The sequence below is a fragment of the Corythoichthys intestinalis genome, chromosome 4 (assembly GCF_030265065.1).
Source record: "Corythoichthys intestinalis isolate RoL2023-P3 chromosome 4, ASM3026506v1, whole genome shotgun sequence".
Classification (NCBI taxonomy): domain Eukaryota; kingdom Metazoa; phylum Chordata; class Actinopteri; order Syngnathiformes; family Syngnathidae; genus Corythoichthys; species Corythoichthys intestinalis.
The window spans coordinates 3,116,406-3,132,952 of record NC_080398.1 but is presented as its reverse complement, the minus strand read 5'-3'; the positions used below and the strand labels follow the sequence as shown (position 1 = coordinate 3,132,952).

General features: G+C 41.0%; 2 protein-coding genes across 8 annotated transcripts in view; one reads left to right on the top strand and one right to left on the bottom strand.

Annotated features, from left to right (window-relative positions):
• The window catches only part of LOC130914171 (nestin-like), a 19,578-nt gene extending 12,467 nt beyond the window's left edge, over positions 1-7,111 (bottom strand). The window contains exons 1-3 of one of the 3 annotated variants that reach the window (XM_057833131.1): positions 7,046-7,111; positions 3,815-4,791; positions 1,611-1,735 (exon numbers count right to left, since the gene is read on the bottom strand). In XM_057833131.1, coding sequence (XP_057689114.1) covers positions 1,611-1,735; positions 3,815-4,615 — 926 coding nt within the window. In that variant the 5' untranslated portion in view covers positions 4,616-4,791; positions 7,046-7,111. Of the gene's footprint in view, positions 1-1,610; positions 1,736-3,814; positions 4,792-6,136; positions 6,238-6,847; positions 6,942-7,045 lie in introns of those variants that run through there. The other 2 variants (XM_057833132.1, XM_057833130.1) reach the window with 2 other exon arrangements.
• On the top strand, positions 6,230-16,547 carry LOC130914172 (CD209 antigen-like protein A). 5 transcript variants are annotated; one of them, XM_057833134.1, is made up of 8 exons: positions 6,230-6,295; positions 6,535-6,684; positions 12,514-12,582; positions 12,643-12,771; positions 13,009-13,155; positions 13,568-13,728; positions 16,008-16,126; positions 16,226-16,547. In XM_057833134.1, the coding sequence occupies exons 2-8, from the start codon at positions 6,606-6,608 to the stop codon at positions 16,365-16,367; spliced, it is 846 nt and encodes a 281-aa protein (XP_057689117.1). In that variant the 5' UTR covers positions 6,230-6,295; positions 6,535-6,605; the 3' UTR covers positions 16,368-16,547. The 5 variants fall into 5 exon arrangements, with proteins under 5 accessions (XP_057689117.1, XP_057689118.1, XP_057689116.1 ...); XM_057833135.1 differs by lacking the exon at positions 6,230-6,295 and having other exon boundaries at positions 6,327-6,684; positions 16,008-16,073; XM_057833133.1 differs by lacking the exon at positions 6,230-6,295 and having other exon boundaries at positions 6,327-6,684.

Genomic DNA, 16,547 nt, shown 5'->3' with positions numbered 1-16,547 from the left:
TCAACTGTGGGAGCAATTATTAGAAAATGGAAGACATACAAGACCACTGATAATCTCCCTCGATCTGGGGCTCCATGCAAGATCTCACCCCGTGGCGTCAAAATGATAACAAGAACGGTGAGCAAAAATCCCAGAACCACACGGAGGGACCTAGTGAATGACCTACAGAGAGCTGAGACCACAGTAACAAAGGCTACTATCAGTAACACAATGCGCCTCCAGGGGCTCAAATCCTGCACTGCCATACGTGTCCCCCTGCTGAAGAAAGTAAACGTCTGCAGTTCGCAGAGAGCATTTGGATGATCCAGAAAAGGACTGGGAGAATGTGTTATGTTCAGATGAAACCAAAACAGAACTTTTTGGTAGAAACACAGGTTCTCGTGTTTTGAGGAGAAAGAATACTGAATTGCATCCGAAGAACACCATACCCACTGTGAAGCATGGTGGTAGAAACATCATGCTTTCAGGCTGTTTTTCTGCAAAGGGACCAGGACGACTGATCAGTGTAAAGGAAAGAATGAATGGGGCCAGGTATCGAGAGATTTTGACTGAAAATCTCCTTCCGTCAGCAAGGGCATTGAAAATTAGACGTGGCTGGGTCTTTCAGCATGACAATGATCCCAAACACACAGCCAGGGCAACAAAGGAGTGGCTTTGAAAGAAGCATTTCAAAGTCCTGGAGTGGCCTAGCCAGTCTCCAGATCTCAACCCCATAGAAAATCTGTGGAGGGAGTTGAAAGTCCGTGTTGCCCGACGACAGCCCCAAAACATCACTGCTCCAGAGGAGATCTGCATGGAGGAATGGGCCAAAATACCAGCAACAGTGTGTCAAAAGCTTGTGAAGAGTTACAGAAAACGTTTGGCCTCCGTTATTGCCAAAAAGTCTACATAACAAAGTATTGAGATGAACACGGCTGGTCTAAATTATGAAATGTATTGCTAGCTAATTATATTGCATGTCATGTGCTCCCTCCCTGCTGTTATTCCAGAATCCCACAGCTCATAAATGCGTGAGCAGCGTAGGTCAATACACCCAGAAGGGGCTGAGGGTGGGGGTGCCGTTAACGATGCGGCGTGGGAGTTGCACTTGAGTGCTCCGCAATGGCGTGAGGTCAGCGGTTCCGTCAGGCGGGATAACTCGGGCCGCCGCTTCAAGGACGTGACTTTGAGGCCCAAACAGCTGCGGCCTAGAATGTTCCTCAGCTGGAGATGATCCAGTTTGGATCGGAGTGACTCGATCACACTTGATCACAAGCGCGGGTGTGATGCATGTGTCATATTTATTGCGGGTGGCATGGCTTCCCCTCTGCTAAAAGTGAGCCAGTTGATTTATTGTATCGAGACGAGGCGAGGGACAGCAATTAAAGCTGTGGCATTATCAAACTAGGACTGCAAGCAGGACTGAACGGGCCCTCGCAGTTTGGCGCAACTCGGACGGCGCGCAGCCCAGGGTGGTAGCAGATTGTCCCCCTCTCATCATCTCATGAGAAACTAACATGTGCTCGAAACACGCCTCTTTTTTTGAGTGGAGTTACAAATTTAAATCGTATCTCAAGGCACCACTGTACAAGAAAACAAGCTAACTAGCTGCAGCTAATATTTGATTTTACCTGTAGGTGACTACCTCCAGGCCCATTGACATCTTCTGCTGAAGCAACCCTCGGTTCTCCTGCAGGAGAAGCTCCAACTTCTGACCTAGATGCTGCTTCTCATTCTCCAGGTCATCCAGGTGCTCCTGAACACAACACAGGAGGAAGGTTAGATGGAAAAAGTGCTTTTTGTTTGGGTTGTTCAGACATTCAGGAGTTAGATCTAGTTGTTGGATTCAGGGCCGGCCCAGCCTATACGCAGACTATGCAGCTGCTTAGGGCCCCTGACCACTAGGGGGGCTCCAATCTGGCAATTGTTTAATTTATATTCTATTTTGTTTACTACAGTTTGCTTTATTTGAATTTTGTGAGTTTTGATACTTGATTACAAGCTTTAAAAAAAATTTTTTTAATTCCTTAACCTCTTTCTTTCCTCTTTTTGAAAAAAGTTTGGCGCTATCTACTGTAAGTACTGACAATCATTTGGGGTGAGAAGTTTGAAGTATGCAGTGCAACAAAATCTGATTAATATACAAAATATGGACGTATGGGTTGGATTGCATGTATGGATTTCACAGTACACTGTGACGAAATGGTGGGCCAAAAATTTGGGCCCCTTTGCATTATTTTGCTTAAGGCCCCCAAATGGCCTGGGCCGGCCATGTTTGGATTGTTGGTTGAACTTCCTGGAGAGGAAGAGGACAATAGCTGCTCACTCCTTAAAAAGGAAGTATAAACATAGCAACTGAGTAGACAATTGGACTCAAGTCACAGGGACTTGGACTCGGGTGGACTGTAGTCGCAAATTTGATGACTCGCAACTTTTGACTTGACATGGCACGTCTTTAGAACCTTTGTTTGACACGACTCGTCTTTACAATCTTGTGACTCGACTCGGCTCGACTCAACATGACCTCGAGACTCAACTCGACTTGACTCAACGTGACCTGGAGACTCAACTTGACTCAACGTGACCTGGAGACTCAACTCGACTTGTCACAACCTCGTGACTCAACTCGACTCGACATAATCTCGTGGCTCGACTCAACTAGATCACAGGGACTTGCACTCGGGTCAACGGAAGTCGCAAATTTGATGACTTGCAACTTTTGGCTTGACACAGCTCGTCTTTACAACCTTTGACTCGACAAGACTCGTCTTTACAACCTTGTGATTAGGCTAGACTTGACATGACCTCGAGACTCGACTCGACATAACCTCATGACTCAACTCAACTTGACTCAACATAACCTTGTGACTCGACTCGACTTGATCAGAGGGACTTGGACTCGGGTCAACGGGAGTCACAAATTTGATGACTCCCAACTTTTGGCTTGACACGACTCGTCTTTACGACCTTGTGACTCGGGTCGACTCAGCATAACCTTGTGACTCGACTCGACATCACCTCGTGACTCGACTTGACTCGACATCACCTCGAGACTCGACTTGACTTGACTCGACATCACCTCGAGACTCGACTCGACTTGACTCGACATAACCTTGTGACTCAACTCGACTTGATCACAGAGACTTGGATTCGGGTCGACGGGAGTCAAACTTGATTACTCCCAACTTTTGGCTTCACATTGCTTGTCTTTACAACCTTTGAGTTGACACGACTCGTCTTTACGACCTTGTGACTCGGGTCGACTGGACTTGAGTCAACATGACCTCGAGACTCGACTCAGCATAACCTTGTGACTCGACTCGACATCACCTCGTGACTCGACTTGACTCGACATCACATCGTGACTCGACTCGACAACCCCTCGTGACTCGACTTGACTCGACATAACCTTGTAACTTGACTCGACTTGATCACAGGGAGTTGGACTCGGGTCGACTGGAGTCACAAATTTGATGACTCGCAACTTTTGACTCGACACGACTCGTATTTACAACCTATGCCTTGACACGACTCGTCTTTATAACCTTGAGACTCGATTCGACTTGACTCAATATGACCTCTTGACACTACTTGTCATAACCGCGTGACGCGACTCGACTTGACTCGACATAACCTCGTGACTCGACACGACATAACCTCGATACTCGACTCAACTTGTCCTAACCTCATGACTCGATTCGACTTCACTTGCCTACAACAGGTAAGACTCAGAACTTACTGGTGACTAGGATCATAGTGACTCATGCAATTTTCTGCAACGGAGTCTAAGGACCATTGAGTTAAAAGATTGTTCCAACTTGTATACTTTATTTACCTGAAGTGCATGCACATGCTGCCTGTGTTCTTCCCTTTGTTGCTCCGCGGTCTCCTCCAGTTGCCTCCTAACGTCCACTTCACAGATCCGCTCTCTCTCCAGGGCGTTCAGCTGGACTGTGTACTCGTTCTTGTGACGCTCTGTCTGGTCCAAACGGGTTGTTGTTTCCTTCAGACTCTCTTGGAGTTGGTCCAGCTGGGCCTGGTAGGCTTCTGCCGTCTCCTGCCAGGCCATGGAGGCCCGCTGGCTAAGCTCCTGCTCCAGCTGATGCAGGTCGGGCATCGGGGTAAAGCAAGGTGGCGCAGATTGGATCAGAGTGGCATTCAGGTGGGCCACGTCCTGCTCGTGGGTGTGAAGCAGGTGGTCCATTTCTTGTTCTAGCTGGTTGATCCTGTCCCTGAGCCACATATGAGCGCCGAGCTCCTCTTCCAGCTCCTTCCTGCTCAGCTCCATCTTCGACCCAATCTCCTCTCGAGCCCGGACCTCCTTCTGCCAGTGCCACTTCACTATCTCCATCTCCTCGTTCAGCCTGCAGACCTCCATCTGAGCGTAGGCCCTCTGTCTCCAGACTTCTTCCAGCTCCTCTCTAGCCCGATGGAGATCTATCTTCAAGTTCCTCTCTTTCACGGCTCCACCGTGGTGTCCGTGTCGCAGGGCTTTGATCTCCTGGGCTAGCTGTGAGTTCTCCTCCTCCAGGAGCTTGACCCGTCCCAGGTAACTCTGCAAGCGGCGGTTGAGTTCCAGCATCTGTTGTTTCTCCTGGGCCATGAGGCGGGAGTGTGCCGGGATGTGAAGATCCATTGCGGGAGGGAGGGTGGACGCTCTGAGTGGAAATGATAAGTGAGGCTGCTGTGAGGCCGTGGGAGCTAATAAAGGAGAGGAGGAGGTGGAGGGGAGTGTGTGTGTTTGTATGGAGGAAGGAGACTGGAGGATGTAAAGGGAGGAGCAGACAGGAGCTTCTCTTTCGAAGGCGGGGCCTGCAGAAACAGTGAAATCATCTCTCATTGAACAGTTTCACCACTATTACAAGCGTCTTATCGTGCCTGAACAGCAAATATAGACAGTTAACGTTACTTCCTGGAAATACCTTTCATTTCTGTTCATGGCAAAAAAAAAAACATGCGTGGCTGTAATTTTTGACCATACACTTAGCATTACAGGTGATTGTCAATTCGCTGTAATGGTAAAAAATCACAGCCACACGTTTTTCTGCCATTTGATATTAGTGGAAAACTTGGACGTTCATAAACGTCAATGGCATAGCCTGAGTTGGTTGCGAGTTGAATGCCAATGCGCTGTAATGCAAAGCGTATAGTCAAACATCACAGCCACACATGTTTTTTCTGGCATTTAATATGAATGGAAAATTTGGACGTGCCTAGTTGTCAATGGCATAGTCTGACTTGGTTACAAGTTGAATGTCAATGCTCTGTAATGTTAAGTGTATGGTCAAAAATCATAGCCACACATGTTTTTCTGCCATTTAATATGAGTGTAAAATTTGGACGTGCATAGCTGTCAATGGCAAATCTTGACTTGGGTGTTAGTTGAATGTCAATGTGCTGTAATGTAAAGTGTATGTTCAAAAATCACAGCCACACATGTTTTTCTGCCATTTAAAATGAATGGTAAATTTGGACGTGCATAGCCGTCAATGGCATGGCCAGCAAAAATGCCATGTACCCCAAAAAAATACCACATACAAAAAAAAAAAAAGAAAAAGAAAAAAATGCCATAAACCAAAATCCATTTTGCCACATACCAAAAAAATGCCAAATGTCAAAATCCATTTTGCAACATGGCAAAAAAAATGCTGCTTCCCAAAAAAAAAAAAAAAAATGCCACATGGCAAAATCAATTTTGCCACATAGCAAAAAAAATGCCACATGGCAAAATCAATTTTGCCACATGGCAAAATAATGCCACATTTCAAAATCCATTTTGCAACATGGCAAAAAAATGCCGCTTGGCAAAAAAAAAAAAAAAAAATGCCACATGGCAAAATCAATTTTGCCACTCGGCAAAAAAATGCGACATGGCAAAATTAATTATTCCACATGGCAAAAAAAAATGCTACATGGCAAAATCCATTTTTCCACATGGCAAAATAAAAATACCACATGGCAAAATCCATTTTGCCACATGGCAAAATTGGTTTTTCCACATGGCAAAAAAATGCCACATGGCAAAATCCATTTTGCCACACGGCAAAAAAAAATGCCACATGGCAAAATCCATTTTGTCACATGGCAAAAAATGCCGCATTGCAAAATCCGTTTTGCCACATCGCAAACAAAAAAAAAAAAGCCACATGGCAAATACCGCTTTTGCTTCTCGCTGTCTCCATTTTTACTGTTCTTTTTGTTCCTCTTCAGGTCCCTTCCACGTGGTTCTCTGCTTTTCAGACAGACAAACAGTGACCTCTGCTGCGACATGTTGAAATTGCAGCATCAACACTGGGGAAGTTGTTGTACATTGAGGGTATATTTTAACCTACACATAACATGACAGCAAATTGGAGAAGTTCAGCTCAATTTGGAAAAGCTGACATAGCTTAGTCATTCGCCAAAGCAAAAATACACACGAAATAATAACCGAAAATAACTCGCACATCCGCTTGCATTTCATTGGCAATAGGCCAAATGCTGCTAATGAAGAGTAATGCGGTAGATGGTTTGCATTGTGTTTTAATTTTACTATCAACTGCTTAATCTTGACAGGGAATAGGATGGAAAGCAGAAGTCGAGTCGACAAATAAGACCACACAACTTCTTCTTTTAAGCATTCGGTCATGGCATATACGGAGGCGGAGGTGGATGTCAACTACGCATCGGTGGTCTTCAAAAGTGACAAACAATTGCAGTTCAGAGGTACCAGAGCTTTAATTATTTTTTTGTCTTATAAGCAGAACCTATGCAGGTAATTAAAAAGTCATTAAATGGATTTTGTCAAAATTTAGGCCTTAAATTGCATTAAACTAAATGTTCGAGGCATTAAAAATCATGTAAACTTGAAAATGATACCATTCATTACCGGTTATGGGCCATCAAAGAGAATGTATAAGATCCTGGTCACAGCTGAGCACAACAGTTATGCTAATTGACAATTAGATATCTCCAAACTAAGATGCTTGAGATTTGTATTGTGAGCAGACCATTTGCATTCATTGTGCAAAAATTAAATGAACAATACATGATTGAAAAAAGGATGAATTATAAACTCATGACATACCTCATTCACTGTACGGAAGCTGTGTGCCTTTGTTGTTATTTTGAGCCAGAAGCACTTTGTGAGCCATACGTGATATAACAGTGTCTTAAAGGGTATCACGGATAAAAAGAGATGTAGTTCTTAAAAGATAAATGTTAGTATAAGTGATAAGAATTTGATATTCAACCTTCTCTTAATGTTTTCGTTTTAATAAAATCTGTTAAATTATTTTAATTAGTAGGTTGCCATTGTTGTTGACGTCGCAGGGCGGTGACGTCACATGGGTACGCTGCCGGACTTCCAGAGTGTCCCTCTTTAACTACATAAACATGTCATCGGTTCTCACTTGCAATTTGAACCCGAATGAAACACTAATGAGAAGGACAGCAAAAGCAAAATGAACAGCAAAGACAGGATGAGACGAGTAGCGTTCATGTGTCAAGTTCGCTAGTGACAGCACTTTTCTGTGTTTGATGTCAAAAGTAGGGCTGTCAAACGGTTAAAATTTTTATTCGAGTTAATCACATCTTAAAAATTAATTAATCGTAATTAATTGCAATTCAAACCATCTATAAAATATGCCATATTTTTCTGTAAATGATTGTTGGAATGGAAAGATAAGACACAAGACGGATATATACATTCAATATACTGTACATAAGTACTGTATTTGTTTATTATAACAATAAATCAACAAGATGGTATTAACATTATTAACATTCTGTTAAAGCGATCCATGGATAGAAAGACTTAAAAGATAAATGTGAGTACAAGTTATAGAAATTTTATATTTAAACCCCTCTTAATGTTTTCGTTTTAATAAAATTTGTAAAATTTTCAAACAAAAAATAAACTAGTAACTCGCCATTGTTGATGTCAAAAATTACACAATGGTCATTGATGGTGCTGAAACCCATAAAATCAGTTGCACCTAAACGCCAGCAGGGGGTGACAAAACACAAAAAAACACAAGTAACAATGGACATGTCACTGTCATTTTAATCTGTTTGAGCGGGGCATGTGCGTTAATTCCATCAAATATTTTAACGTGATTAATTTTTAAAAATTAATCACCGCCCGTTAACACGATAATTTTGACAGCCCTAGTGAAAAGCTGTTTGCAGATCTTCTCGGTAAACTATTCTGTGATCCATTTTATTCCAATATTATTATGTAGATAGTTAGCATCCAGAGCTGTCGTGTGCCTTACAGTGAAACACAGCAGTTTGATTATTTTTGCTGATAGTCCATGCATCACATAACATGAAAACGTTGATGCAGTTTGCCTCTACTGAGACGTCTAATGGCGTCTAATGACGTCTCACCTTATTTTGTCACGTAAATGCGCTCTCCAGATCAATCATCATCCTGCTGATGTTCTCAGATTTATCAGACTTAACAGATGTTACTCCCCAAGCTTGCTTCCCGGTGAATAAGCGACACGGAAAACGAATAAATGTATTAAACTTAGTTTGATTATTGGCTATTCGTATCATTTTTTGCCGAACAGATTATATTGACGCCTTATTTTGAACATTGAGATCTAAGAGGCAGAGAAAGGCGAGTGGACACAGGCATTCAGATTCGTAGCTCCGACCGTGCCGTTTATTGGCAGAGGCTTCAGCCACTCCTTCACAACATACAATTGAACATAAGTATCATGTACTTGTGAAAATACGACAAAAATAATATTCATATCTCTCAAAAAAGAATGTTCACCAAAAAAAAAAGTACTTCGTTCTGTATTAATGAGGTCAGGTTCTCAAACAGTTAAACAACAATGCAAAGAGAACTGGCATTCACGAATTCACAATCAAAATACACATAAAACTTACTCAGACTTTGGTCAAACTCTAGTCAAACATTTTAGCAACTCAGTTAACTCAACAAATACACTGGATGGCAATATTTAGTCACAATATACAAACTATGATGCTGGGAACCATTATCAGGAGTCTTGTATGTTGTGAACATACAAATGAACATAAGGCACAACGGACCCGCACTAAAAAGGAAATCATGACATCAGTAGAGTGACAAAACGCACTCATTGGCTTGATCCCTATTTAATTTAAAACTCTCCATTGACACCTTGTGGTGTATTTAAATCAGTACTTTACATAGTTAAGGAGTGACACTGTGGAAGTACGGCAGCGTACCCATCTAATATGAATGGAAAATTTGGACGTGCATAGCTGTCAATGGCAAAGCCTGAGTTTAGCGCCAGTTGAATATCAATGTGCTGTAATGCAAAGTGTATGGTCAAAAATCACAGCCACACATAGTAAAAATGAAGAAAAAAGAAAAAATGTCACAAACCAAAGTCCATTTTGCCACATACCAAAAAAATGCCACATGTAAAAAAAAAAAATCATTTTGCCACATGGCAAAAAAAAAAAAAAATGCCACATGGAAAAATAGATTTTGCACCATGGCAAAAAAGAAAATGCCACATGGCAAAAAAAAAAAAGAAATCCAAATGGCAAAATCCATTTTGCCACATGGCAAAAAAATGCCATATGGCAAAGTCAGTTTTGCCGCATGGCACAATCCATTTTGCCACAAGGCAAAAAAAAATGCCACACGGCAAAAAAAACGCCCCACGGCAAAATCTATTTTGCCACATGGTAAAGAAAAATGCCACATGGTAAAATCAGTTTTGCCACATGGCAAAATAATGCCACATGGAAAAATCAATTTTTCCACATGGCAATAAAATGCTACATGGCAAAAAAAATGCCACATGGCAAAATCCATTTTGCCACAAGGCAACAAAAAAAAATGCCACACGGCAAAAAAAATGCCCCACGGCAAAATCTATTTTGCCACATGGTAAAATCGATTTTGCCACATGGTAAAGAAAAATGCCACATGGTAAAATCAGTTTTGCCACATTGCAAAATAATGCCACATGGAAAAATCAATTTTTCCACATGGCAATAAAATGCTACATGGCAAAAAAAAATGCCACATGGCAAAATCCATTTTGCCACATGGCAAACAAAATGCCACATGGAAAGAAAAAAACTGAAGAGGTGATTAATTTTTTCATGTTAGTGAGGTCAAAGGTCACAAAGGTCAGCAAAAAAAAAAGTCGTAGTAACTCAAGAACAAATACAGGGGTTATTACTAGGGCTATCAAAATTATCGCGTTAACGGGCGTTAATTAATTTTTTTAATCAATCACCTTAAAATATTTGACGCAATAAACGCGCATGCCCCGCTCAAACAGATTAATATGACAGCAGAGTGTAATGTCCGCTTATTACTTGTTTTTTGGTGTTTAGCGCCCTCTGCTGGTGCTTGGGTCCAGCTGATTTTATGGCTTTCAGCACCATGAGTGAGCATGGTGTAATTATTGACATCAACAATGGCGAGCTATTAGTTTATTTTTTTGATTGAAAATTTTTACAAATTTTAATAAAACGAAAATATGAAGAGGGGTTTTAATATAAAATTTCTATAACTTGTACTAACATTTATCTTTTAAGAACTACAAGTCTTTCTATCCATGGATCGCTTTAAGAGAATGTGAATAATGTTAGTGCCATCTTGTTGATTTATTGTTATAATGAACAAATATAGTACTTATGTAATGGAACAGTATGACATCTCCTATCACTCATATGCAGATGACATACAACTGTACATTTCTGTGTCCCCACATGATTATAGTCCTTTAGTCTCCCTGAGTAAATGCATTCATCAAATCAATGAATGGATGTGCCAGAATTTTCTCCTGTTAAATGTGGAGAAGACAGAGGTGATCATTTTTGGGCCAAAAAAGGAAAGGTCAAAGATAAGCAGCCAACTTAGCAAAATGTTATTTACAGCTACAAATCAAGTCAGAAACCTTGGCGTAATTATTGACTCAGACCTCAAATTTGATAGCCATCTAAAGTCCATCACTAAATCCGCTTATTACCACCTAAAAAATATAACCAGAATTAAGGGGCTTCTGACTCAACAAGACATGGAAAAATGCATTCATGCATTCATTTTCAGCAGATTGGACTATTGCAACGGTATATTTACAGGTCTTGATAAAAAATCAGTCAGGAAGCTGCAGCTAGCACAGAATGCTGCAGCCAGAGTCCTCACAAATACAAGGAAGCTGGACCACATTACACCGGTTTTGAAATCGCTACACTGGCTTCCAGTGAGTCAAAGGATAGACTATAAAATACTACCGCTCGTCTACAAAACACTTAATGGCCTTGGACCAAAATACATGCTTGACTTGTTAGATTCCTATGAGACATCTAGACCCCTAAGGTCGTCTGGAACCAGTCTTCTGCATGTTCCAAGAACAAGAACCAAGCAGGGTGAGGCAGCATTTAGTTATTATGCTCCTCACCTCTGGAACAAGCTACCCGAACGTTTGAAGTATGCTCAAACTGTTAGCTCTTTTAAATCAGGGCTAAAAAAGCTTTTGTTTAGCACTGCATATCCATAACTGTCTATATATTTCAATCTACCTGCTTTCTATTCCTCTTGTGCTTATCTCCATTGCTGATTTCAATTATTATTAGTAGTAGTAGTTTTTGTTTTATTTTTATTTTATTTTTATTTATTTTTATTCTGTGATTAAATGCGATCTTTTGCCGTCGTGTTGATTTAAATGTGATTTTTATGATCTTCATGTGATGTAAAGCACTTTGAATTGCCTTGTGTTGAATTGTGCTGTATAAATAAATTTGCCTTGCCTTATGTACCGTATGTTGAATGTATATATCCAACTTGTGTCTTATCTTTCCATTCCAACAATAATTTACAGAAAAATAAGGCATATTTTATAGATGGTTTGAATTGCGATTAATTGTGATTAATTATTTTTTAAGCTGCAATTAACCCGATTAAAAATTTTAATCGTTTGACAGCCCTAGTTATTACCAAACTTGTAGAATATGTATGGAGAATGAAACGGAAGGTTTGCTTCAATTTTGGGGTATTGAGGTCAAAGGTCACAGAGGTCAGAAAAGACCTGGGCCGCCTAAGGGGCAGTTTACATGGCGACTTTGCGACATGAAGACGCAATGACTGAGTAGCGGAATTGCCTCGCGTGCATAAGGTGTCGGCGAAGACGAAAGGCAAAGACGAAAAATTCTGAATCCTGCCTCTAAAGTGGAATTGCTTGGAGAGGGCGGTCATTTTGTCTTCCGGGCTGAGGAGGTCAAAGTGCATCATTCGCCGTCGCCTTGTAAATCTGCACTGCCGCCTAGGTCCTGGCATGAATACTTAATCGTTTTCATGCAGAATTGCGACATTATTCGAATGGAATCGGAACCATATAAATGCAAACATGAAATTTTTCGTCTTCTCGGAGAGTCACCATGTAAACTGCACCTAAAACAGAAATGCCAGGGCCATTTTCACCCCTGGTCACACCCCTAGTAATAAATGACCAAAACTTTTAATAAAATCCTTATCTTAGTTTTAGTACTGCTGGCCTCAGATACTTCTCATAATGTTTTTCTCTCTCTTTTAAGGTAAAGCAGATGAAGAAAGTTTGTACAGCAACATCAAATTGGAAAAGGACGACCACGCGTTTGTCACCGGTACGTGAAATTAAAACAAGGGAGACATTCTGCATGAATTTAATCGAACGAAATGCGCAGACGATGCTTCGCTGAGTCTGGCGGCGGCAGGGGTAGCTGACGGACGTCGCCATTATTGGCAACATCTGGCTTATTGCGCTGCACTATGTGGCGCTCTGTTCCTCGGCGTCATGGCCGTCATCCTGTATCGTGAGTTATTGTATCTTCACATTTCTGCCACACGACACGAAGTTGCCAGTGTGTTTCAAAATGGCCGGCTCACTGCGTAGTTTCTGGCAAAATTTGATAAGAGTAGGTCTATTCATGATAGACATAGCCACCAAATTTCAATATGCTAAAACCAATTGACGTCAGGCACTGAACTGTTTTTGAAAATACAATCGAGTGTGTTTCAGTGTGACTAGATACAAATCTCTTTCGTCGCAGACAGAAGAGTCTCACACTTGCTGTCGGAAAATCAGAACCTGACGGCTCAGGTGTTGGCGCTGGAGAGCAAAAACAGGAATATGCAAGCCAAGTTGAACGTCAGTCGGGCTCAGTGGACCATCGACAACTACTGTACTGTAACTACCGGTATGTTGATAGAACTAGATGCGAAAAAACAGACTTGGCGATTTTAGTAAACGGCCGCCATCTTAAAGCAGTAGACAGTAGTAAATTAATAATAAGAAAAACTAGAGGGCTCTGAGGGTGCAGACTAACTCCTGTGACCTTTGACCTCAGTACCCCAAAATGAATCCAAACCTTCCGTTTCATATTCCATACATATCCTACAAGTTTGCTAATAACCCCCCTTTATTCTTTCTTGAGTCATCACAATATTTTTTTGCTGACCTCTGTGACCTTTGACCTCGCTCACAGTTTCATATTGCAAACATATCCTGCAAATTTGAAAATACTGTAATCCTTTCATTCGTTCTTGCTTTATCTTGAACACAGATTAACCTGCAAAGAACCATTTTAACGCAGTCATTGGTGATTTCAGAATACGGTCGGTGCTGCGAAGCCTGTGAAACCGGTTGGAAACATTTTGCGCCCCACTGCTATCTCTTCAACGACACAGACCGGAAAACCTGGGACGCGGCCCGTAAGGAATGCGTCGGGAAGAATTCTCAACTGGCATTGGTGGAGAATGAAAGAGATAAGGTACAAAAAAAATTCCAGGTGTTATCGCCGTTTCATCAACACAAAGTACTAAACGTACAAGTCGTTAATCTACAAAATAAATGCGTACCTGTCAACTCTATAAAACCTGTCAGCTCTACTAAAACGCCACATTATTCAATCTTTATTTGTATTATTTTGTCGCTCCCTAGTGGCGCTTGAGTGTAACTAGCTTGTTAGGATCCAGATCATTCTACAGACGTTATCACATGACTACTCGAGGTTATAGCAAACTTGGAGTGCATAACATGCAGCATGATTAGCTAGCAATACATCTCATAATTTAGACCAGCGGTGTCCAAACCATGACCCATTGGCCAACAGCAAATTATGAAAATATTATTGAATATTGCCCGCACAAGAAGCTTGAGTTCAGGCTACATTCCATTGCGCGTCTTACGTTCGACACTAGCTGGAGCTAGGAACTTAAACAATGTCTCTCCATTGGGTCAGAGGTCAAAATTAGGGTTTAAAGTTGCAACATGACGTCTTTGGCTCCCGATACTGAAGCCAACACCTGGCTGTGTGGTATCGGCCAATGCCGACACTGGAGCATTATATATAATGTTATTACATCCAGTTTTACTGGATACAAAATTAATTCGATCCATAGCTTTCGTGTCATGAGTTTTTTGTATAATTAATCACGGTTTACATGTTAATCAACTAATTCTTTCCAAGCTATACTCAAAACACAACATTAAATTTGTTGTCATGTCCTCTGATTGCTTGTCTTTATTTTAGGGCTATCAAACGATTAAAATATTTAATCGAGTTAATCATAGCTTAAAAATTAAATAATCGTAATTAATCACAATTCAAACCATCTATTAAAAAAATGCCATATTTTTCTGTAAATTATTGTTGGAATGGAAAGACACAAGACGGATATATACATTCAACATACTGTACATAAGTACTGTATTTGTTTATTATAACAATAAATCAACAAGATGGCATTAATATTAACATTCTGTTAAAGCGATACGTGGATAGAAAGACCTTTAGTTCTTAAAAGATAAATGTTAGTACAAGTTATAGAAATTTTAGATTAAAACCCCTCTTGATGTTTTCGTTTTAATAAAATTTGTAAAAATTTTCAATCAAAAAATAAACTAGTAGTTCGCCATTGTTGATGTCAATAATTACAAAATGCTCATTGTGCTTAAACCCATAAATTCAGTCGCACCAAAGCGCCAGCAGAGGGAGACAAAAAACACAAGTAACAAATGGACATGTCACTGTGCTGTCATTTTAATCTGTTTGAGCGGAGCATGTGCGTTAATTGCGTCAAATATTTTAACGTGATTAATTTAAAAAAATAATTACCGCCCGTTAACGCGATAATTGTGACAGCCTTACTTTATTTCTAATGTTTTGTCACCCCCCCCCCAGTGGCGCTTAAGTGTAACTAGTTTGTTAGGTTCCAGCTCATTCTACAGACGTTATCACGTGACTACTTGAGTTCACAGTAAAGACTGAGTGCTAAAATAACGAGTTAACTTCGGTAGTCATTGCTTGCTATTTCATCTCGCTCTTTGTGTTTTGTATGTTACATTCTTTTGTTTCATATACACGTATGAGCATTGTTTATGTCTATTTTTTTTGTTTGTTTACATTTTTAGTCAAACGTAGTCACAGTGGGACTGACCTATTACAGTACACATTATCTTTCGTATGCTGAATAATTCTCCGTAACATTAGGGAAAAAGCTTCGAAAAACTGTGTGTAAAATGTTTTTTTTCATGTACCGAAGCTTTCGTATCTTGAAGTACCACTGGATATTTTAGCGTACACAACATGGTTAACCAAATCCTAACCTCGATGCCACCAACCCTGTCGTTTTTTTTCCGCGTCTCTCACCCCTAACACACCTGAATCAATGATTATGTCATCAGCAAGCTCTCCAGAAGCCTGATAATGATAACGATTATTTGATTCAGGTGTGTTGGAGGAGGGCGACATGGAAAACACGACAGGAAAAGTGGCCTCCAGGTCCGGATTTGGTGAACTCTGGTCAATAAGGACAACGCCAATTTCGTGAGGGTTTTCAATGGTTTATTTGCAATCGACAGCACGAACACGACTACTGTTAGCCATAGCCGACACAACAAAACAACAGCCTTTGTGTTCCCGGATACTCGTCCAGGCCTCCTACTCTGTCTCCAGTCAGTCAAGCGGTGGATTTAGGGACAGCATGTAAAACACAACACTCCACACATCAACTATGTTGAATTAAAAAATTATGCCGTCATTCACAGGAATTCATCCAGGAGAACTGCAGGAAAAGCAACAGCACTTTGGGCTACTGGCTTGGCCTGAAAATGGTGAGCAGACAATGGAAGTGGCTCGACTCCACCGCAGCGAACAAAACACAGATGTAATTAAAGTACTAGTATTCTGGACTTTGTGTTCTGCAGATGTACATAGGACTAATTCTGTAAAAATGTGTGACCCTATGTATTCCAACCACCCTCAGATCCTGGATACCAGATACAGATTCGATCCGTGAAGGCTGGTGCGCCATCTCTGTGGCCGAACATCACAACAGCAAACCGAAGGCTGTCAAATGCAGAGACAGACATTGGTGGATCTGCAAGAAGATGGCGTTAGTTCTTTAAAACACGTGTCAAACAGCCTGCCTCACCAGAGCCTTTAAAAGACTGAATGCTTAACTAATTGTTGTCATTTTTCTCGGGAATCTCTTGTTGACTTGTGATATGGTGACCCTGGATCCAGTTTGCCGCCTCGCCTGGATCTCTCTGTACTGTATGATTGCTGCCGACTTGGAATAAATTGTT

What these genes read in the sequence shown, in the direction of transcription:
- LOC130914172 (XM_057833134.1), top strand. Translation starts at nt 6,606, where the DNA reads ATGGCATATACGGAGGCGGAGGTGGATGTCAACTACGCATCGGTGGTC. An exon ending in CATGGCCGTCATCCTGTATC is followed by an intron (nt 12,772 to 13,008) that starts GTGAGTTATTGT and finishes CTTTCGTCGCAG; the next exon opens with ACAGAAGAGTCTCACACTTG. An exon ending in GCAGCGAACAAAACACAGAT is followed by an intron (nt 16,127 to 16,225) that starts GTAATTAAAGTA and finishes AACCACCCTCAG; the next exon opens with ATCCTGGATACCAGATACAG.